This window comes from Pinus tabuliformis, chromosome 2_1 (assembly GCF_031772625.1).
Source record: "Pinus tabuliformis cultivar Carrire ecotype Pingquan chromosome 2_1, CPIR1, whole genome shotgun sequence".
NCBI lineage: Eukaryota > Viridiplantae > Streptophyta > Pinopsida > Pinales > Pinaceae > Pinus > Pinus tabuliformis.
In genome coordinates, this window is record NC_142299.1 from 259810925 (window position 1) to 259835209 (window position 24285).

A 24285-nucleotide genomic window follows, 5' to 3' on the forward strand; every position below is an offset into this window, starting at 1 on the left:
TAAAGCTACACCCAATTAATAAGTTCTCCATGTGCCACAATAAATGCAATTTTTATGACTATAGTGACACATCCCTCGAGATTTCCTTCCACACCAACACTTTTATCCATGAACTAAAGAGTGACTATTTCATTATTATATTATACATACATGTTAATATAAGCATTAAAATTTGTATTCCTTTGTAAAAAATGCTAGTCTAAGAGATACATTTGATCACCTTGTCTTGTATCCAATATCCAATGTTGACCCCTATATCCTTAGATCTAGAGTGAAGGTTTCATTTCTAATGTTGTGTTTGAGCTTAAATTCTAATTAAATATTTGGGTTAGCCAAGGTCATTACTTAACTTAATGGCTTTGCAATATACAATGTATCATATTTTTTTTAAGTTCAATTGGTGAGATATGTCTAGGGGATTGAACTTTCGATCACTTGGATACACAAGGGCTTGCCAACATGCTTTTTTCCAATTGTGCTACTACCCTCAGAAAATATACAATGTATCATATTAACATCCACTTAAACCAAATTGACTTTTGGGACACATGTCTCTTTGATGATGAAGGGAATCCAATTATGTGATGTCAAACACATTCCCTCACAAACACTCACAAAGACCCTACACTTTTTAGGGTTCGAACCTAGGTTGTCTGTTATGAAACCAACTCACAAAAAGATAGAAAAGATAGATCAACAACTTAGAAATCAGCCTCTTCGAGGGGGTAACCTCCTTTACATTACACAAAAGAACAATTATTGGATGATACAAATGACAAAGCCTCATTTCTATATATAGGAGTCTAAGGGGTCACAATATAATCAAAGTCAACATAACAATAATAATATAAGGGCACAAAAATAACAATAGTGGGCTTCTATGGGGCACAATAATAACAATATGGGGACAATAAGGGCACAACAATAACAGTAAGGGCCACAATGACACTAGTAATGGGGGAATCACTAGTGTTATAGGGACCTAACATTGTCTATATGGAAACACTGTATAATTTTGAATTTATTTATTGTAGATTTGTACATAGATGGATATTCCTTTCTTTGCATTTATCTTTTAGACTTCTTGCTTTCACCAATTGATTTAGAGCTTATGGAGTCTCAAGTAGCACCAATCCCCTTGCTTCTATTGGATTGAATAACATGATTTCTCTTTTGAAATCCATAATATCTCATTCACATGCTTCCTATTTCTCCCATAAGACTTTAGCACAGACTCCATGATCATGTTTGTGTCCCTCTTAATAACGCACTCCTTGGAAGGGGCCATAAAATCTTTTATTAGGACTAAACTTGGATGTCTCTTCTTTCTTGCCCTTTGATTCTTCATTCAATCATACCACCCATCAACTTGTTATTTTTCCATTTTTCTTATAATGACCTTTGTTGTTGGGAAGGTGCCTTTCAAGTATTTTGTCTTTGCATATAGATACACATAAAGTATCATTATTTTAATCTAATGGACGTGGTTGTTAAAATCACCAATATTTAATTAAATATGCATTGTTATACCTTTGCTCAAGTCAACTTCAATTCAAATTCTAACACGTGTGTGTATACCCTTGCTTGCTTAGTTTGTATATTGTTGTAAGTCCCCAATATATTTATTTTGGCTTTTGAAAGATCATCTCATCCCAAAATAAGTAGGGGGGATTCAATATTCAAATCCAGCAGAGTGGGGTTGAAGAAATGGATATTGAAGATGGATTCAATTATAGAAACTATCTTTTGAAAAAAGGTTAGTTTTGCCCCAAAAAGAAAGTCCCTCCTTTGAGACCTTGCCACAACTTCCATAGTTGTGAAATTTTACAATAATAGAACCTCTAGAGTAGAGGCTTACCATATACTTAGAACTTAGGTTGGAATTGATTTGATTCTTGAACTCTTTAGATGATGACTAGAGATCATTAAATACATAGTTTGAAGCGTTTGCTTGTAGTTATTAATGAACTTGTTAACCATCCATAGATGAATACTTCCCTTGCACATGTGCTTGAATTTGTCAATAATGAAAGAATCCTACTATGTTTTTGGTATATTCGACAAGACTACATCTTTAAAATAAAGAAGATTCAATTCTTAATGCTTTGCAATCCTGTAAGAGGGAGGGACAATCGAAGTCACGCAGGAGGAGGTATTCCCTTTGTTTAGCGAAACTCTACAGAGATAAAGCACTAAATGCAAGATTAACCCCTTGTTTATGTGATAATTAGGGAATATATATCTATTCTCTCAAAGATTAGTCTTATATATTCAAAAAGAATTTCTCATTTATTCTAAATAACACTTAACACTGTTTATAGAATAATTTCTCACCATTACAATCACAATAATCATTTTTCAAGGCAAAAACTACATCAAAACTTTTTGAATATGCAAGTAGATAATCTCCACAAATGAAGATGAAAACATATTTTGAGCATGTTTAAAGTGGATTAAAATATAATAATAAAAGACACAACAAAAATCTTGATACAATAATAGCTCAAATAATTATCTTTAACAAAAATCTATTAAAAATTACTATAAAATTATAAAATGAAATTAACATTAATAAATAATCAATTAATTTATATAAAATCCCAATTTAATAATGAATAATTACTTAATTCTTTAAGTTCCACTTCAAAGAAAACATTGACACATCAGCTAGAGAAGGGTGCATTAATGTTTTGGAGTAAGAGAAGGGTGCATTATTGTTTCGGAGTTCGATGTCCGTCGCATCAATATTTTATTTGATGTGCCCAATTATTTTTCCAAAGTAAAACTATTATTCAGCTTAAATAATAGAATGTATAATATTTCAAATTCTATAAAATGTATAATATTTCAAATTCTTTGAAAATCCGTTTCACTGAAGCACAAATATATGACCGTCGATGACATAATCGGATGGTAGATATTCTATCCCGCTTTTAAATTCAAATCCTCTTGGTAGTTTGGCGCCATTGCGCGTATCCCTCTCAACGAGCTCAGTAGCTCGCATATGAACAATCATGGTTTGCAATCGCATAAACATTGCCCCAGAATCGATCCACGAGCCACCAGATCTCTCTCTGCACGACTTCCAACAGTTCATCTGCGTTTCTTCGTGGTCAAAACGATTTCAGAAAAGGTATTTTTCTACAAGAGAGTGCTAAAATTGCAAAGCGCCATTATTTTCTTGTCGCCGTCATGAATCCTCTACGCCTTGTCCTAATGAAATTATTTAGAGTTCTTGATTGGAAAAATTTGCCATATTTCAACTTTCTGGAAATATTTCATTAAATAAGCTACCGTATTATCTAAAATAAATCTGAAGAAAGAGGCCGTGCTCAAAACAATGTTTTAAGCAGCAAATTTCACAAGGGTTATTTCTGGTTCAGTTATTCTGAGCTTTCAATGGAAAATTTTGACTCTATTTTGGCTTACAGGCAAGATTTCAGGAAAACCCTAAAACTTTGGTTTTCTATCAACAATAACTCCATTTCCTAGGCTCTGATTTGCACAATTTTTTTGACGCTGGGTATTTTTCTAGAGGAACCCAGATCTACAACTGGTTTCTTCATATTTTAAAATTTTAGAATTTGATTTGCTTTTTGCTGTCCTCTTTTTCCTTTGAAAAATTTATATAAAAAAATAAAAATTCTTCCACTTTGTACCTCGAAAAAGCTTTGATACCACTTCAAACTGAGCCAAAAAATCCAATAATCTGCTAACTCAGCTAATATTTTCCATTTTTTGGTGACATTTTGTTGATATATTAGGATATTTTCAAAATATCATGATATGTTCAAAATTTGTAAAATTCACAACTTTTTCTGCTGATAATATCCCTGAGCTGAGAGAATCATGATATCTCATGATATTGATGATAGATAACCAATCTTTGCAACACTGTATTGGACAACAGAGCATTAATTGAAGATTTTTGGTCTCATTTCGATGATTCTTTGAGCATCAATACATTCCTTTGCCTTTGGTACTTTTACATACAGTTTTCCACAGCCACCACTTTTTCCCAAAAGTGAGTGTGGGGTAAGATGTTATTATTTTTGCCCATTAGTAATTACAGAATGGTTACATAACGGTAGTAGTTAATTATTATTAAACTAAGAGCGTGAATCCTTTGTTTATATTCGCATCTCCTTCCACCCTGGAAGGCACAGAAGGGCAAGTGTTATTATAAATTTTCTGCCACTTATTTCTTGTTTGTGGATTGTTGTCTTGACATATTACAGGCTATTAATTCTCTCTTTTTGTTGTATTGGGCTTGTTTCCTTTTGTCTAACATTTCAACTGATAGACGATGGATGGTAGCCATGTGAAAAGTAGCTAAATTTTAGCAACAGATTCTTTTGAATTATGTATGTTGAAAATGGTTGTTATTGATGTCAAAGGCTATCCAAATGAAAGAGAGTTATATAGTCAAATAACATATTTTGAGACCTTTCCAACGATATATGACACACCTTCTTGAAATATTGTTTTTGGATTTTTGATGTCCCATTTAGGTATCCTATCTTTGAATGCATTTTTACTCCAATTATGAAACATGATATATATATATATATATATGGTTGGAAAGCTTATTCCAAGATTTTTGCAACATTATATGGCACTCCCCCTAACTTCTTTTGGTTAAAGAGATGATTTTTTTCAATATTATAGTCTGCCAAGTTAGCCTAGCCAGTGGGCAAGTCGGCCTTGCTTTTGGTGGTCAAACACACTATATATAGGTGTTATGTGTAGGGACCTAGGACTTACTCGCTCAAGCCAATTCAGGTTTGTCTAAGCAAGCAAAGGAGTAATTCTAAAGTTCATACCTCATGAACCAAGTGAAGCATAGTTGGAGAGTTTTCTTGTGGGAAGGGTTTTTGGCACTCTTTGTGAAGGTTTTTGGTCCTAGTTAGAAGGTGAGTTGCAACGCTGTTCTAGAGGCCGAGTTTTAGCCCTGTTGAAGGCCGAACTTCAATGTTGTTGAGGTTGAGTTTCAGGTTTGTTCTGGTGGCCAAATTTTGATGTTTGAAGGTTGAGCTTAGGCCTAATTTGAACTTTGAAGGCCAAGTCTTGTAGTTTTGATGGGAAAATTCAGGGTTTGTTTGAGGGTTCAATATAGGGTTTATGTGTGGATGAAGTGCAGAAACCCAGGGAACTTACCCAATGGTGGGCATGCAGCCTTGTACTTATCTTCATGGCTTGTGGAACTTATTGGCAAGATACCTCTTCTTGATCCAACTGTCTGATGTGAATGCCATCCTTGAGAATAGGCAATGATATGGTAATGGAGGTGTAGTTTACATGGAAGTTTTCTTTCAAGATTCAAGTGACACATGACAAGAGTGCTCGTTCTTGTCCTATTTAGGTCAAGATAATACTATATAGAATGTTCAAGGTAAATTTTTACTGTGAGTAGGGGCAATATGGAAATATCCAGCTGCTTGAAATCTGGCTGACCCCAACAAATTGAGGTGACCAATATGCCAGCTGAAGAAATATACAACAACCCAAATGGTAACTTGCTGGTTGCATATGATCAGAGTCTCATTTCTGGCCCTAACTAAATCAAGGCAAAAGCTATGTAGCAAGCTTCCTTACTAGTCCCATGAGATTGAGGAACAAGATACATTCAAACAAACATTATATTAGTAAGGTTTCTTGAATATATCTTTGCCTACACATTCCTTTTGCAAGTGTGTAGTTGGTTATACCAGCTTATCATATAAGGGTCAAGGGAAAATTGCAGAATGTGCAACGTGCAGTATCTGGCTAGTTGCACCAATAAGAAAAACCATAACCAACCCCTATCTGGCTATTATGTTTCAACCAACCAATAAGAAAAACCATAATGTGCAACGTGCAGTATCTGGCTATTATGTTTCAACAGGCGTTATAATCAAATCCTGCCTTCAAAACTTGTCTTCAAACCTGCAACAAAGTATTAGTAATGGCAATATAAATGAACAGAACAGACTCCAATGCCCTGTGGCTTCCTTTTAGGGCTGGTTTAGAGTTCCAAGAGCCACTACAGGCCTGTGGCTGGGTCCTAGAGGCCTTTTTATGCCTGTGGCTAGGGTTTTCTCGCCTCACAACTACTGCGGCTACCCCAATGAGCTTAATAACCAGACTTTTGTCCTTCAAGAAATTTGCAATGAGTCTGCAACATCATACGAAGTCAGATCTGACACTAAATTTAGTGAGAGCAACCACAAACTTATTTGCAAATAAATTTGATGATGAACCCTTGGTTAAGACCATATTTGCAAGGAAAACTAGCCCTTGAAGGGCTTGCAGCCTCAAGAATAGTTGAGCGTTGAGGGAAAAGAGCCACAGAACTGAAGATCGAACTTTAGTGAGGCCTAGTAAGGCCTTAAACCCATCACGGCCTTAACAAAATGCTGGACAACACTAAAAAAATGGTAATTTTAGGCCCAAACCCTAGATGTATAGGGTTTGTAAGGGCTGAAAGCTTCTAGGAATTGATCTCTTGAATATCAACTTGCAAAACAATTTCATGAAGAAACCCTATCCGTCTCACAAGAAAATGGAGAACAAATGGCTATATGTATAATGATAAATAACTACCAGGATTAGTAAAATTATTTAAAATATTCACAAAATAAAAATTACAAGCTCTAATAAGCATATCTAACTGTATTTGCACTTGAATTAGGAGAAAAATTGAGTGAAGAAATATATATATTTTTAATTAATTTAGGGCCTGGCCAAGTCATTGCGAAACAATCATTAGATAAGCCGAGGAGCCCAACAAGGTGAAGCCACTTCAAAATCTATGTACTTGGGGCTTCCAAGGGCTGAATAATCTGATGATTTTTCTGCACACTTAAAAGATAGATTGTTAGTTTCAAAAGGGGTTTAGATACACATTTAAAAACTCACAATGATGGGACACTGTGTGCTACCATATCTCAAACTATTTCCACACTTTTTAGATGTAAACACTCTTAAAATTATCATTTTTAAATTGCCTATAAATATGAACTTTTTATTACTATATGAATAAACCATTAAAATGTTATAAATAAGATATATGAAATAAAAATTCTTAATTTCTTTTTTATCATTATGTAAAGCCAAATTATGTTGAATTGTCAAAATTTAGACTTTAAAATTGTTAATATTCTTTTATTATATAAAGCTAACCTCTTCTAACCCAAAACATCACTTAAATCAATCTCTTATATCATAAAATATTCTAAAAAGTGAGATTTTATATTCTTTTCAACTTTAGTATTTTGTCAAATATTAAGAAATGCGAAACATAATATATATGTTAAAGAAGAAACATATTATATATCTTCAAGGAGAAACATATAATGGTAATGGAAAGTTTTAAAAGGTATGTGATCCTTAGGCTTATTGGAGAGTATATAAAAAATTTCACACCTTTTATGAGATATGGGAGGAAAACATGTTAAAGATTTTTAATTAATATAAAATTTCCAAAATGATGCTAGTTACGTGTGATTCTTTTTTCATTGTTTCTGATTATGAAAAATGAAACTCAATGTTTTTTCATTAGTGCACACATAATTCATTATATAATTGCATATAGAAAAATCATTCTAGAGCCGATAACAATAAAAGTGAAGAATTTATGGTCCAACCTTATATTTAAGGGAGATGTTTAAGGATGACGTTTGAATTTTGTTTTTCATTTTAAGACATTTGGAGCAAATATTAGGAAGGACTTTGAGAAAGGATTGTCCTTGATTTTCGAAAATGGAGTTGTTCCTTTCCAGCCATATGCCCCAAGTGACCATCAAAGGGAGAGCTCATATGTTTTTTGGATGTTTTCTTTATAGCCATTTTTTTACACATATCCATAGAGTCCCCATGCCATTGATGTGAATTACTTGTTCGGTTTTTTTTAACCAAAATTTTTAACCAAACAAGAAAAATTAAAAAAATGCCTCAAGATCAAAGACTGAAACAAAGACCTATTGACATACCTTTTAAAGTATAGAAAGAACTTGTAAAATCATATGAGAAGTTGGATGCACAAAGAAAAGCCGGCAATGAGAGAATTCAGGTATTGAATTTTTCATTAAACATTATTTAGAATGTATTAATACTTATAAGTATCTTAGACATGTATTTGTGTGAAAATAAATTGAATTGGTTTATGTTTAAGGACAAGGCATCCAAGGCGAGGTTAACCAAGACAAAAGTCACTCATCGTAGTGGCCAGAAAGGTTTAAAAGCACTGATAACAACCTTTGTAAGTATATTAAACATGTGATATTTTTTTAATAAATTTTGTACAAGAAGAAAGTCATTGTTATCTAATTTCTCCCTATTTACTGATTGATAGGAACTAAAATATGGAAGACCTCCAAATCATTTGGAAAAGGAGGTGCTGCAGCAAAAGAGATGGGTTGAATTTGTTGTTTGGATGGACTCTATGGTATGTAATCTTAGTTGGATTTCCAATATACTTTTAAACCATATTTTCATTTTATTTTTTAGTACTATTAGATATTATATCTTACCTCATTTTATGGTTAACATTGTATAACAAAAACATGCATTGTGTTATGTAATTAATACTAACATGTAATATTGATTTTTTTTGTCAGAATGCTATAGGTAATGATTGCCAAGACGATGATCCAAATTATGTTCAACATATATCAGGAGATGATGAGGATGAGGATGAGGATGATGGTGGTGAAGGAGGAGATGATGATGATAGTTGCGGTGTTGGTGATGATGTGGATCAGAGTAATGAGGATGGTCAAGATGATCATGAGGATGATCTTGGTGGTGGTAGCTAGGCATGCACATGCATTGTTTTTTATGAAGAAATTATTGTGTAGAATTACATTGTTATGTTTAGATGGGTATTGTGAATTTACCCTATATCAATGAGACATTTTGATTTTGTAATCATACGATGAGTTTGATTTATGTATGTTGTTAATTTATCGTAGAATAACGATATTCATGAAATATTTTGATTTGTTAATCATATTTGAATTTTACTTGTTTTGATTAAAAATAATACTGATTTTATTAGTATTATGTTGCTATTTTACACATGTTTTGAAAATTGTTAATGACACATTGTTATTTTTTTGGATGGATGTTGTCAATTTCTCTTAAATTTCTTTACAAATGATTTTGAATTGTGATATCTGCTTTAATGATAATTAGAAACTATCATATATTTCACTATGAATCTATAAAGGGGGTCATATATGTAAAGAAAAATATACTCTATATAAGAAGTCAAATGCGGATGTAACCATGGATGCAAAATTGAAAGTAAAATTGGATGTTAAACTAGGAATTAATACAAAATGCAAACAATTGACATACAAAGTGTTTTAAATTAGAAGTGAAAAATTGTGCAATAGTTGACACAAAGAAGGGAACAAAACATGGCATACAAAAGGATATCAAATTGGGCAAAAACAAGGACACATAAATGGGCACCAAATTAGATGCAAAAAAAGACAACAACTAGATGTAAAATAAGATGCAAAGTTGAGCGTTAAAAAGAAGCAAAAAACGTTACAAATTAATATGCCAAATGATGATGCAAATAATGGTGTAAATTTGGGATGCAAACTTGGATGCAAAAAAGGAAAAAAAAAAGATGTAAGAAAAGACATAAAACAAGATGCAAAATGGGGCTGAAAAAATGTGAAACCAAGGATGCCATATTGGATGTAAAAAATGATTCCTAATCACATGCAAATTTAGGCTCGAACTCAGACACAAAATTATATGCAAATGTGGACACAAAATGAGGCAAAAAAAGATGCAAATTTGGATGGTGAAAACGATGTAAAACTAGACACCAAAAAAATGCAAAATTGGATGAAAAAGTCAGTGTAAATAATGGTGCAACATTGGACACAAGTAGACACAAAAAAATGGTGCAAAAAGGGGCATAAAATAGCTTAAAATTGGATGCAAAACTTGGTGCAAAAACAAATACAAAAGTAGACGTAAAAAATGGCTCTAAATTGAATGTACCATTAGACACAAAATAATATGCAAAGGTGGACACAACACATGACTCAACATAAGATGCAAATATAAATGCAAATTTGGATGCTCAAAATGATGTAACATTAGATGCAAGAGATGGTGTTAAAAATGATGCAAAATTGGATGAAACAAATGATGCAAAATATGGTGCAAAATGAGATGGGAAAAATGGAGACAAATCAAATGTAAATGTGGATGTAAAAAATGGTCCAAAAAAAGATGCAAAAATGGGCACAAAAATGGATGCAAAATTTGGTGCTAAATCAAATTCAACACATGGTGCAAAGATAGGCACCAAAGCTGGTGCAAAAATAGAAGCAAAAACTAGTGTAAGACTAGATACAAAACCTGGCGTAAGACTAGATGCAAAAACTGACACAAAATGGATGCATAAAAAGACGTTAAATTGGATTCAAAATACAGTGTAAACTTGATGCAAATGATGGTGCAAAAATGGAAGCAAAGAATGACACAAAATAGGAAGCAAAAGAGAATGAAAAATAGATGCAAAAAATGACGCAAAACTAGAAGCAAAACCTGTCATAAAATAAGATGCAAATCTTGGTTCAAAATTTGACGCAAAAAATGATGCATAGTTTGGTGTAAAAAATGATGCAAAATCTAGCGTGAAAAAGGATGCAAAATCAGGTGCAAAAAGGACGCTTTAAAAATTGTACAATAGAGCCAGATTTAGCGCAGGTTGCTCATCACAATTACAAAAAAAATGCACTAAAATTGGGCGCTAAATCTGGCGCAAATCGCTGGTTTTGTTGTAGTGTAATGTCGTGGTGAGCTGCGTATTTTTCACATTTTCATCATGGACCTGCTTCGCGGTCCATACTACTTCACATAAGAACCAAAACTTCTCCAGATCCTCTAATACATTTCCTTTAAAGATCGATAATTTAACATCATCATCCATCATTATTCTCGGGGGGAGGGGGATTCGTAAGGGGAGGCAGATTGGGGTAGGGGTGGGGAAAACCAAAATTTGTCTGAATTTGGATAGATTCAGGCTTCGACACACTTTCAGGCTGAAAGGGTGAAAATTGCGAAGTTCCTTTGGGATTCTTAGGGGGGTTTTCTTCACCTTCGGATTCACTCAGCAGAGGCTATTGTTAGTATTTATGAAAAGTTTCGAACCTTGGCCATGATATCTCTTCTTAGTGTCTACTCAATACCTTTTTCTACTTCGTGTTGTTCTAGTCTCTTCTTCAAATCGTTTTTGAAACATATTCTACTAATCTAACTGTATTCGAAGAATTCCCTTCTCACATAAAATAATTTTAATTGAGAATTTCAAAGATCTCAAGACCTTACCTCGCAGTCCTATGAATTTTTTTCATTTAGCTTTGTTGTATGACACAGTTGAATCTACTGTGATCTCAATAATAAATCCTCCTAAAATGTTGTCAACCTAGAAATCAAAAACTCTTGAAATTATATTATTAATGTTCTTTAGTTGTTGTATCAATTATGGAGTCCAATGCTTAGGTTCATCTTCTTTAAAAGAATTCTTTCTTTCTATCAACCTTGAAATCCACTCGTACAGCTTGGTGTGAAAGGAACCAAATAATATTTCATACTGATCTTCAAATATATACTTCTCCAACCACATTTTAGATGACAATTTAGTGTTTCTATTCTCATGATATGCAAATTCATGTTCCTTGTTTTCTACCCACTGTTGAATTTATTTCTTCGATGGATGCCAAAACATATCCATCAAACAGATCCTGGTCTTGGAAACAAAAACATTTTCTAGATTAGGTTGGCTAGACCCAGGTTCAAAGTGTGTTGTGCACCAACAAAACCCTCAACCACTGGCCTTCTTGGCAATGAACTATAAGCAGATCGTAGTCTCACTCGAAGTGACTATGGGAGGTTACAGAACCAGGTTTTTGTAGCCTAAGGGATACTGCATTATGGCACCCATGTATTTTATTTATGCTTTAGTACTTATCTACTACTTCGTATTCATAAATACTTCACACTTACACTTTACTTCATAGAGTTACATTCATCATTTAAGCACAACATAAACATTCATAAACTGTGAAGTATTGAAATAAAGTGCAGATAATAAGCAAATGAAAATTGAGACATATATTTTACCTTGATTCATCCCAATGTGGGACTATGTCCATAAGAATTGTTGCTTATAATATGGAAATCGGTACAACAAAATTTTCTTCCCTACACACACAGCTGCAGGGTGTCTATGCACTAAGTTGTAGATGGTCTGCACACTAAGTTGCAGACCCAAGCCTCTGCGCACATAGCTATGGAGCCTCAACTTCCTCCAAAATACAGACCACAAAAATATCACATAAACATATATATGTTACAATACATCATCCCTACTTCTTTATTATTCATCCCTATATATGTTATTAGATGAGGGATTTACATTGTTATATTACCATGAACCCAATAACATGGTTTCCTAAATACAAGGGGATATGGCCCAAAACCAACAACTTTACAATATTTTAATGCTTTTACAAAAAGGAAGGGACTTCGTCGCAAAGCTCTGATGTTGCGTGGTGACTTTTCCATGCAGTCTTCATTGTGCTCAATTGCTCGGTTGCGTGGTTCACTTCATACAATGCAAAATCTTTTCTACTGTGCACTTCCATAAAACTCTGATTTCTTCCCAAAATCTGGCCAAGTTGGGTTGCGCCCAACAAGAAGCTGCAGGAGAAGAATAAATAGAAGCATCAGAAGAAGAAAATGAAAATGTAAATAGGATAGAAAATACACCATCAAGTTATGTTAAAAAAAAACATCGTGAATCCCAAATTCTAGGTGATAAAGAAGTTGAAATACAAAATAGAATAAAATTTGTTAGAACATCTAGCCACTTAGCCTTTTTTTCCACAATTTAACCTCTAAATGTGAATCAAGCAAGGAAAGATGAATGTTGGGTTAAGGAAATGAATGAGGAACTTGATCAAATAGGAAAGAATCATACATGGGAGAAAGTACCAAGGCCTCATAATAAAAATGTAATTGGGACAAAATGGGTATTTAAAAACAAACTGAATGAAAATGGAGAAGTAATCTAGAACAAAGAAACACTAATATATAAAGGCTATGCTCAATAGGAAGGAAGATATTTTGAAGAGACGTTTGCACCTGCAGCTAGAATTTAAGCGATAATAATGTTTCTTGCATCTACAGGCTTTTGTAATTTCAAAGTATATTAAATGGATGTTAAATCTACATTTCTAAACGGGGAACAAGAAGAAGAAGTTTATATTGAACAACCTGAAGGATTCATACTTGGAAATGAAAAAAATGTTGTTTTCAAACTTAAGAATGAACTATATGGGTTAAAATAGGCTCACATGCATGGTATTATCATCTTGATGGGTATCTTTAGCGACATGAATTCAAGAAACGATCTATAGATAAAAATCTCTATATCAAATTTGACCAAAGACACTTTTGGTAGTAGTGGTTTATGTTGATGACATTATAATTGGAAGCAATGTTGATCTATCATTCAAGGATTTTCTTCAACCCTGCAACACGAATTTGAAATGTATTTACTTGGTGAGCTAACATTCTTTCTTGGTCTTCACATTCGTCAAACTAAGGATGGTATATTCCTTTCTCAAACTAAGTATCTCAAGAAGATCATCAAGAAATATGGGTTAGAAGACTGTAAACATGTATGCAAACCCATGGAAACAAGATGCAATCTCATCCAAGTTGATGACTCGCCTTTATTTAATCAAACCAAATATATATCTATGATTGGAAAGTTTCTTTATCTTACTGGTACAAGACCATACCTTATGCATGCAATTGGCATAGTTCGACGATTCTAAGAAAATCCTAAGGAAACAAATCTCAAGGAAGTCAAGAGGATATTCAAGTATATACAAGGCACTCGAGATCTTGTATTATGGTATCCCAAAAACATAGATTGTGTGCTTCATGCTTACTCTGATGTAGATTGGGCTGGCAGTGTTCATGATCGCAAAAGTACTAGTGGAGGAGAATTCTATTTTGGACCATGCTTAGTTTCTTGGTTCAGTAAGAAACAAATCTATATTTCTTTATCAACTCCTAAACAATAATATGTTGTTTTTGTTTCATGTTGTACTCAATTATATGGGTTATTCAAAAATTACAAGACAATCAAGTCATTTTGCCTCAACCTATACCTCTTCTTTGTGGTAATACAAGTTCCATAAGTTTTCTAAAAATCCAGTGATGCACTCAAAAACTAAACACATTCCAATGAAATACCATTTTCTTAGAGAGCAAGTTCTTGAATAGAAAATCAAGTTGGAATGTATTCCTTCAAAGGAACAAGGTGCAAATCTATTCACAAAACCTCTTCGACATGACCCTTCAAGTATATACAACACAAGTTAGGAATTATTCTCACATCTTCACTCTACTAATTTATCTAGCATAACAGAATATATGAACTCCGAGGGAGTTGTGGCTATGAAAAATCAATAATTCACATTTTCTGCATGTTTCTCATAAAGTACATTCGTGTATGCACATGATTCCTAACTTATACAGTCATGTATGCTTCTCAGTGATGATAAAGAAGTGGCATAGATTCAAGGGGAGCTCCTCATATGTTTCCATCAGTCCATTATTGGCTTTTCGTTTCTAAATTGGTTTGCTCCAATCTCTTAATGATGCCCTTATTTTGTTTAACAATGTCTGAAAGAGTATCAGTTCATGAGGAATGATGAATTGTTGAAAAAATTTATTATTGTTGTTGGTTTATCTATTTTATGGTTGATGAGAAAGATATAATGTAATCAAATGATAAAGATTTGACATAGGTTCAGGGTAGCATATTTTATGCTTCTAATGGTTGATTGTTGACGTTATGGTTTCTGGAGAAATTCTTATTGCGTGATGTTGTCTATAATGAATTCATACCATTGTCACCAGTCTTATATATGTGATTTTGTCACTATGTCATGGGTTATCAGTGATGTTTGGATTTCATGTGATGAATTTATGGGTGGTGTCTTACTATTATTATTGTTGTATAAATATTTCTTCTTGATCATGATGATGTTCATGATGTTATTATATCATTTATGTTGCTTCTATCACATGATTATGCTACAAATACCTATATGGTGCATGCTAGCTACTGATGATCATCATATTTTTTCTACACAAATACTTCATTGTTGAAATCCATGTTTATGGTTATGGATGTCATGTATGTCTCTTTATGTAAAAATCATATAAATACCCATGTTGTAATCATTGTAAAATTCATTCATGTATGGGCTATTGGGATCAAGTCATGCTATCTATGTAATCCAATTATTTTGGGTGATTGATTTAAAATATGGGTCTAATATGTAACCCCATTATGTTGGGTGACTGATCATAGAATCATTGATTATAAGAGATGAAATGAAAAACCATGTATTTGAGTCATAAAGTCTTGTACTTCTATTTCATATATTTAGAAGATGCAACATATGCTCAGGGGGAGCATGGTCAATATGCATATTTCATTATTCATATCAACAAATCAAAGTTACAATATTGAGCTCTACAAAGGGAATTACTTAATTTACCCTATTTTGGTCCTTTGACCTTGATGTCAAAGGGGGAGAGAATACTTGATGTTTGCAGGTGGCTTTCAAACACCAAAGAGGTTTCCATCAAGTCCAAGGGGGGAGATTGTTGGCAATATGACTAATGTGGTGTCCTTGATGGAAACCTACTTGACAAATATGTCCTTGATATCAACCTAGTTTTTCATAGGTTTACTTTGAGAAAAGATGAAAGTGTTAAGTAAGTATATGCAATCCTTGTGAATAATAGTCATGCACATACACATGTTCTATGAAAAAAAGTTACATACGGAAATCCTACTCATGGAAAATAAAAATCAAGAGCTACTACCATGGAAATTTCCCATAGTATTGTGCTGAAAACATTTATTTGATCCTTTCAAATGAATACCAACAACATTATCAAGGGATTTGACTATGGTATTGGCAAGGAAAATAACTATATAAGGAGGCGATCAAGGAGCTATGTGTTGAATGTAATAGATTATTCATGTATGACCTGATCTGAAATTGGTGTCACCAAGGAGCAAGGAGAAGATTCATAATTGAAAGATCTGAAGATATGTTGAAGTATATATTTGATTGATTTTCTTGTTGCAAAATGTTTTAAGTGACTAACAATTCAAGGTTTGTGATTATGGTGGAAATGTGATTTGAACATGTATTTTCTAAAGATCTATAGCTTTTGGTAATATATGAGTAGAGATTTGGGTTTGACATGTGTTGTGATTTGTAACAAAGATTTGATTCAATAATTTAAGATTTGTAAGCATGTTTTCTTCATCATTATCACATACAGACACATATTCTTCCAAGTTACATGTGTATCTATTCCGAGGTATGTTTTGGTATTCAATACATTGAAATATGTATCCCGTTTTTATACATGGGAAGCGTGTATATACACAAATATGTTTAGTTGAAGTTGTGTATGTGTTTTAGGGTTTTTATTTTCTGCTTGATGATGAGAGTTGATGAAGTCTGGATTATTTTCTATTGTTCGTAAATGATGTCTTGACCAAAATGGTCTATATTTGACAGTCTGGATTGGATTGATTTGGTTGTGGCTTGGTATATTGAGTAGTGATAATGTTATAGAAATTTCACTAGGTATGGTTTGGTATTTGTATTCAGTGACCTTTGATTGGTTTAGTGATTTATGATTGGTTCTCTGCTTTGTGATTCAGTGGTTGGTTCAATGGTACAATGATTCAGTTAATCAATGGTTCAATATTCATTGATTTGAGATATGTACGCAGGTTTTATGCATAAGAAACACACACACATATATGCTTTAGAACAATCACATATATATTCTAAGGTGAAGTTGATTAAGGTTTTTCATTAGGGGAGTTTTTAGGTCTAAAATGGGCCTACTAAGGAAATTATAAAATAATAGTGGAAATAATAAAATAATTAGATTACATCATCAAATGTTATAGTGAAAAAATAAAAAAAAATATTTTTTCAACTTATCTCCTTATGAGTTTACTCAAATTTCGAGTGGGAACACTTGATGGATGCATAATTTTATTCCTCATCTAAGGATTACCCATGTTGCATACTTTCGATGGAACCTGCTACACGAAAAATTAGAAATACTCGGAAAATGTGATTGCAATCACGTTTTTTCATGTATTTCTCATTTCTCATGTAGTGGGGTCCATCGAAAGTATGCAGCATGGGTATTCCTTGGATGAGGAATTAAATTTTTCATCCAACAAGTACTCCTACTCGAAATTTGAGTAAAACCTTAAGGAGATAAGTTTACAATACAAGCTGAAAAAGTAGTTTTATTATTTTGTTAATTTTTAATCTTTTTACTTTTTTACACAAAAGATGGTGAATCATCCCCCATGGTTGACATCATCATCTTGAATCATGTTGGTCTTTACAAAGTTTATTTGGGTTGTACATTTTTCTTATGAGGCCCATTTTAGACCTCAAATTTCCCCTAATGAATGACTGCATATTTGTTGTGTGTTGATGATAGTGTGGTTATTAGCATGATTGGTTGATGAATCATGATTTATCTTTTTTTGATCAGTTATTGGTTTATTGGTAACTTGGGTTGGTTCAATATTTAGTGATTTAGTTGCATCATTAATTCAATTTATCAGTGATTGATACTTGGTGGTGATTCAATGATTGTATTCAGATTCTGTGATTCAATATCTAATTTGGTATATTTGTCTGAGCTCACTTCAGAGTGTGGGTCCAGTGTGAAAAAATGATGAAAGGTGACCTAGAATTTTTTATGATTGATTGACACGTGGATCCAATATGAAATATTATGGAATGTGGTCTCTAAGGTGTTGAGGATTGTAACCTTCAATTAGGGGATAGGATCTCCCTTCTGATAGGAGCTAGTAAATAAGATTAGAGGGTTGTAGCTCCCTTGCAGTTGATGCTAGAGAATGAGTGGAGGTTGCATCCTCCTATAGGTGGATGCTTGCATGATAGCAATGGTCTACGCAGTTGAGAAATCTAGAGGGAAATAGTTAAGATGATTTATCTAATGCTTGATAACTGCTTGTGATGTGTTTTTACCTTTTCTTACTTATTAGCTTCTTCTTGTGTTATTATGTTATTCTTATCATCAAACAACTATCAAAGCAATAATACCAACAATACACAATAACACGGGATATAGGCTGCAAGCCAGGGCCAAAAACTCTCCACTTGACTAGAAAACCCACAAATATCCTCTTCAAATAGATTCTTCAATTGACAAATTCCATGACTTCTAGACCAAGACCAACACCCTTCTAAGACCAAGTTTGACCTTCTTGAGGATGTGCTTCCATTTTCCAAGTCAAACTTATTCAAATCTCTTCCAATAGCACAACTTCGACCCCCAACTACAAATTTCTGCCTCTACTGCGGGTCTGGAATTTTTTACCCTTGGACCAACTGCTTCCTTGACACATGTGAGAAAATTTAGGGCTTTCAAGGCTTCTTGTGATATTCTCTTGAGTTTCTCCTTCTTCTAGGGCTTGAGGATTACTTAATGAGGCTTTATTCAACCTTATTTTTGCACTTTCTCTAAGTTCGATCTTGCAACAGCAAAACCCTAGCCCAACATTAGAAACCCTAGTCTTCTTCCTTCACACGTGCAAAGAGAGAGAGAGATAAATAACTCAATCACTTGATCTTTTTCCTTCCTCCTTCGCTAGCCTTATTCTTCTCCTTCGCTTGCTTGGTGAGAGAATGAATTGTGTCCATAGGAGTTCAAGTTCCCCTGTATATATATAGAGGCTTCCAAGGTGAATGAAGTGCCACAATTTGGGCCAAATTCTTAGCTGGTAGGATAACATGGTCTTGGAGGGTATTTTGAAACTTTTAAATACAAAAATAAATCTTTTTACAAGTTACAATGTGCCTAATGGGGTCTTCATCATATGACAATGACTCTTTTGAGTTCTTGACCTAGGAAAAGCCATAGAAGCACTCAATGGGCGCTTAACCTCTAAAATAAAAGGCCTTGAGCATGAAACCCATGCTACATAAATAGAAATAATGATTTTTCTTTCATTTTACAATATACAAGTCTCAAAAGTAAATTTCATATTTATAAAGACTGAACCTAGTTACACATTTTTCAACACTCCCTCTTAACTAGGGAGGTATTCATAAATGATACATGGACATTCTCAATATGAAGAGATCTCATATGAAGAGTTGGATTGGTAAGCCATATCTTTAGCCTCATACCAACTAGCATTGTCACATAGTAAGGCCTTGACTAGTTGCATCATTAATTAAATTTATCGGTGATTGATACTTGGTGGTGATTCAATGATTGTATTTAGATTCTATGATTCAATATCTAATTTGGTATATTTTTCTGAGCTTACTTTAGAGTGCGGGTCCAGTGTGAAAAACTAATGAAAGGTGACCCTGAAGTTTTGATGATTGATTGACAGGTGGATCCAATCTGAAATATTATAAAATGTGGTCCATAACATGCTGAGGGTTGTAGCCTTCAATGAGGGGGTAGGATCTCCCTTCTGATAAGAGCTAGTAAATAAGATTAGAGGGTTGTAGCTCCCTTGCAGTTGATGCTAGAGAATGAGTGGAGGTTGGATCCTCCTGTAGAGGGAGGCTTGCATTATGGCAATGGTCTACACAGTTGAGAAATCCAGAGAGAAAAAGTTAAGACGACTTATCTTATGCTTGATAACTGCTTGTGATGTGTTTTTACTTTTTCTTACTTATTAGCTTCTTCTTTTGTTATCATGTTATTCTTATCATCAAACAACTATCAAAACAATAATACCAAAAATACACAAGAACACATGATATAGGCTGCAAGCCAGGGCCAAAAACTCTCCACTTGACTAGAAAACCCATAAACATCCTCTTCAAATAGATTCTTCAATTGACGAATTCCAAGACTTCTAGACCAAGACCAACACCCTTCTAAGACCAAGTCTAACCTTCTTGACGATGTGCTTCCTTTTTCCAAGTCAAATTTATTCAAATCTCTTCCAATAGCACAACTTGGACCCCCAACTACAAATTTCTGCCTCTACTGCGGGTCTGGAATTTTCAACCCTTCGACCAACTGCTTCCTTCACACATGTGAGAAAATTTATGGCCTTCAAGGCTTCTTGTGATATTCTCTTGAGTTTCTCCTTCTTCTAGGGCTTGAGAATTAATTAATGAGGCTTTATTCAACCTTATTTTTGCACTTTCTCTAAGTTCGATCTTGCAACAACAAAACTCTAGCCCAACATTAGAAACCCTAGCCTTCTTCCTTCACACGTGCAAAGAGAGAGAGAGATAAATAACCCAATAACTTGATCTTCATCCTTCCTCCTTCGCTAGCCTTATTCTTCTCCTTCGCTTGCTTGGTGAGAGAATGAATTGTGTACGTATGAGTTCAAGTTCCCCTGTATATATATAGGCTTCCAAGGTGAATGAAGTGCCCCAATTTGTGCCAACTTCTTAGCTGGTAGGAAAACATGGCCTCGGAGGGTATTTTGAAACTTTTAAATACAAAAATAAATATTTTTACAAGTTACAATGTGCCTGATGGGGTTGTCATCATATGAAAATGACTCTTTTGACTTCTTGACCTAGGAAAAGCCCTAGAAGCACTCAATGGGCGCTTAACCTCTAAATAAAAGGCCTTGAGCATGAAACCCATGCTCCATAAAATAGAAATAATAATTTTTCTTTCATTCTACAATATACAAGACTCAAAAGTAAATTTCATATTTATAAAGACTAAACCTAGTTACACATTTTTCAACACTCCCTCTTAACTAGGGAGGTATTCATAAATGATACATGGACATTCTCAATTTGAAGAGATCTCATATGAAGAGTTGGACTGGTAAGCCATATTTTTAGCATCATACCAACTAGCATTGTCACATTGAAGGACTTGACTAACATCTCTATCTCTTCATAAGATCAAAGCACAATGGTAGGGTGACCAATGACTAATAAACACGATCATCATTATCTCTCAAGGAACGTACACCACCTAGGTGTTCATAGGGTATGTTCTTAAAGGACTATTCTTATCTTGGATTCGCAATTCCTTAAAGAATATTGGTCTTCAATGACTACTCTTACCTTCGATTCGCTACCTTATCCTCAAAGAGTATTGGAGGGAAGATGCTCACCTAATACTCCATTATTTCTTCGCAAAGTGAAGATAAGAATGATGTGTATATCTCTCCCTCTCAACTAGGGAGGATATATCAACTAGTCCAAGCTCGTCTCTCAAATACACAAGCTTCTTGTTAAGAAGATATTTTGTCAAGATGTCAACGACAAGTTCATTAGTGGAGATATACCATAGTTGAAACACTCCATCATGTAGCAGCTTTTGAATGTAGTGATACTTTTTATTTATATTCTTTGTCTTTCCATGAAACTCTGGGTCTCTAGACAATCTTATATAGCTGGTACAGTTGTCACAATGTATGATCGTGAGGTCCATTGGTCCTTCAAAAAAGCTGGACAACAACTTCCTCAACTAGACAACTTCTTTGGTTACTTCACAAGATGCAATATATTCAACATTAACACTAGTCAATGAAATTCATTTTCTCCTCATCAAGGAGACCATGGAGGATCCTAAACTAAAACATCCTCGACTGGTGTTTCTTCCATTCTTCTCACTTCCTCCCTAATTAGAATCTGTATATCCAATTAAGTGGACATCATTCTTCTTATCCTAAATTAGGTAGTAGTGGATTTCATGCATATATCTCAGTATATGCTTGGATAATATCCAATAATCATGCTTGGGATCTACCTAGAATTGACTGATAACATTCATTTCAAAACAATTTTTTGGTGAAGTATTTACGAGGTACATCAGTGAGCCAATCAATTGTTTATACATTGTCGAATCCAGTAGGCTTGATTCAAAAATTCTTAGCCTTTTCAAGCTTACCATTGTAGATGTTGCGATAGGTTCTCAATCCATCATGTCATATTTCTTTAGCATCTCAATCACATACTTTCCTTGACCTAGTTAAATCTCATCAAGTCCTTTCCAAACTTCCAACCCGAAATAATAATGCATCAACCCTATTGGGTTGTGTTATACTCTTTCCACGACTAGCCCATGTAGTTAACCGGGGGGTTAGAAGGGAGGTGGAGCCCCCCCTTCGTTGTGCCAATTGCATAGCGGGGGCAGTCACAAGGGGTTTGAGGGGTGTAGGTAACCCCACTCTATGGGGTCCAGGGCAACACGCCAGAAAATTTTGGTTTTGGACCCTATATTAGGTTGCACAGACCTACCTATGGTTTTGTGCATGTTTTTTGCACATGGTTTTGGACGCGATGGTTTTCGGTCCATGGTTTTGGACACGATGGTTTTTGGTCCATGGTTTTGGACGTGATGGTTTTCGGTCCATGGTATTGGATGCTTCAGCATGTATAAATATGTATTGTAACATTGAAAGGAACATAATGAATAATCAAGCTGGTAGTCCCGATTTTGGGATCCAGAGGAAAATCTCTATGTATATGTGTTTCATGTATTATGCTCTCGCATTGTTTATTTTCTGTGTTTTAGAATTCGTATGCAGGTAATTTATGTACAGGGTTAAAACCTACATTTGGTAATAGGGCTATTTTAGCTTCAAGGGCACGCCTTTGTTGCTGAGGGGTTTCGCTCGGGCCTGTGCTAGACCCTGTTCAGTGGGAGATCTGCAAGATCGATTTTGGTGGTGAAAGAATATGGTGAAAAATGGAAAGATCGAGATCGAGAAATTTAATGGTCAGAGTTTTGAGTTATGGAAACTCAAGATGGAGGATCTGTTGGTGGATAAAGATCAGTCGATTATGGTAGATCCGGGTACTAAACCAACGAGAGTGTCTAATGAAGAATGGAAGAAGTTGGATCAGAAGGCAAAGAGCATAATGCGATTGTGTGTCTCAGATTCAGTATTGTTAAATGTATTAGGGGAAGCTATGATGAAGGCTTTGTGGGACAAGTTAGGGACTTTGTACCAATCTAAGCCTCTGGTAAATAAACTGTTCCTACGGAGAAAGCTATATAACGTAAAGATGAAAGATGGAGATTCGGTGACAGAGCATCTGAATGCGTTTAATACTGTGGTAAGTCAATTATCATCTGTTGATATCAAAATTTCAGATGAAAATAAGTGCATTAGTTTGTTGTGTTCTTTACAAGATTCGTGGGATAGTCTGGTTATTGCAATAGGTAGCAATGCAACTACCTTGCAGTTTGATGAAATAGTCTCATCCTTGCTAACGAAGGAGATGGGATGGACAAATATGGAGAGACAGAATGGTGATGCTTTGTCTGTATGAAGATGGTCCCAGAACAGAAACAAAAATAAGTCATCGAGTGGGAGATGCAAATCTAGAGGGAGATCTAAATCTCTAGGAAAACCTGTAAAGGTGGTGTGCTCGAAATGCGAAAAGGAAGGGCACTACAAAAGGGACTGTAAATCTAAAGCTCCTGACAAAGGAAAGGGATCTAATGATGCTCCTTTTGCAGAGGCGAAAACCACCTCAGATGAAGGTGGGGATGTGTACTTGGCTTCTTCAAGTGCGCATCTAGATCATGAGGCATGGTTGATTGACTTAGGTGCATCCTTTCACTTCACTCCCCATAGAGAGTGGTTCTACGAGTATGAGAAATACGATGGTGGTGATGTCTTCATAGGGGACGATAGGAAGGCTAGAATCATTGGTCGCGGAAATGTAAAGTTGAAGTTGCAAGGTGGAAGGGTTAGAACACTTCCAGGTGTTCTACGTATTCCTACATTGGCCATAAATGTGATTTCTGTAAGCAAGATGGATGATGCAAGTGTAAAAATACTCTTTGAGAAGGATACCTACAAGATGGTTCAGGGAGCACTGGTATTGATGCGGGGAGTTCGGATTGGAACTCTATACAAGCTACAAGGTAGCACTGTTGTTGATGGGTGCAATAGTTCTGTGGTTCCTGAAAGTGGAGCAAAAAATCTAGTGGTCTCTGGAGAGAAGACCATGTTGTGGCATCAAAGGCTTGGACATATTGGAGAGAAGGGCCTTCGAATACTTCATGGTAAAGGTATGGTAGAAGGTATGAGTAATAGCTCTCTGGATTTTGATTTCTGTGAAAATTGTGTATATGGGAAGTAAAATCGGGTGAGTTTCCCCTCTGGTGGTAAGAGGGCAAAAGAGATATTATAGCTTATGCACAGTGATGTGT

At 34.6% G+C, this 24285-nt stretch overlaps 1 protein-coding gene across 1 annotated transcript; it reads left to right on the top strand.

The window, feature by feature from the left end:
* The first annotated feature begins 2970 nt into the window (after positions 1-2970).
* Positions 2971-9055, top strand: LOC149199726 (uncharacterized). Its single transcript, XM_089399439.1, has 4 exons — positions 2971-3133; positions 8153-8239; positions 8333-8425; positions 8598-9055. Exons 1-4 carry the CDS (start codon positions 3005-3007, stop codon positions 8793-8795), a joined length of 507 nt encoding a protein of 168 aa, XP_089255565.1. The 5' UTR covers positions 2971-3004; the 3' UTR covers positions 8796-9055.
* The last annotated feature ends 15230 nt before the right edge of the window (positions 9056-24285 follow it).

Bases quoted from the DNA above. Each gene is read 5' to 3' on its own strand.
- LOC149199726 (XM_089399439.1), top strand. From the start codon at position 3,005: ATGAACAATCATGGTTTGCAATCGCATAAACATTGCCCCAGAATCGAT. The intron at 3,134-8,152 runs GTATTTTTCTAC...TTTATGTTTAAG, and splicing joins TCAAAACGATTTCAGAAAAG to GACAAGGCATCCAAGGCGAG. The intron at 8,240-8,332 runs GTAAGTATATTA...ACTGATTGATAG, and splicing joins AAGCACTGATAACAACCTTT to GAACTAAAATATGGAAGACC.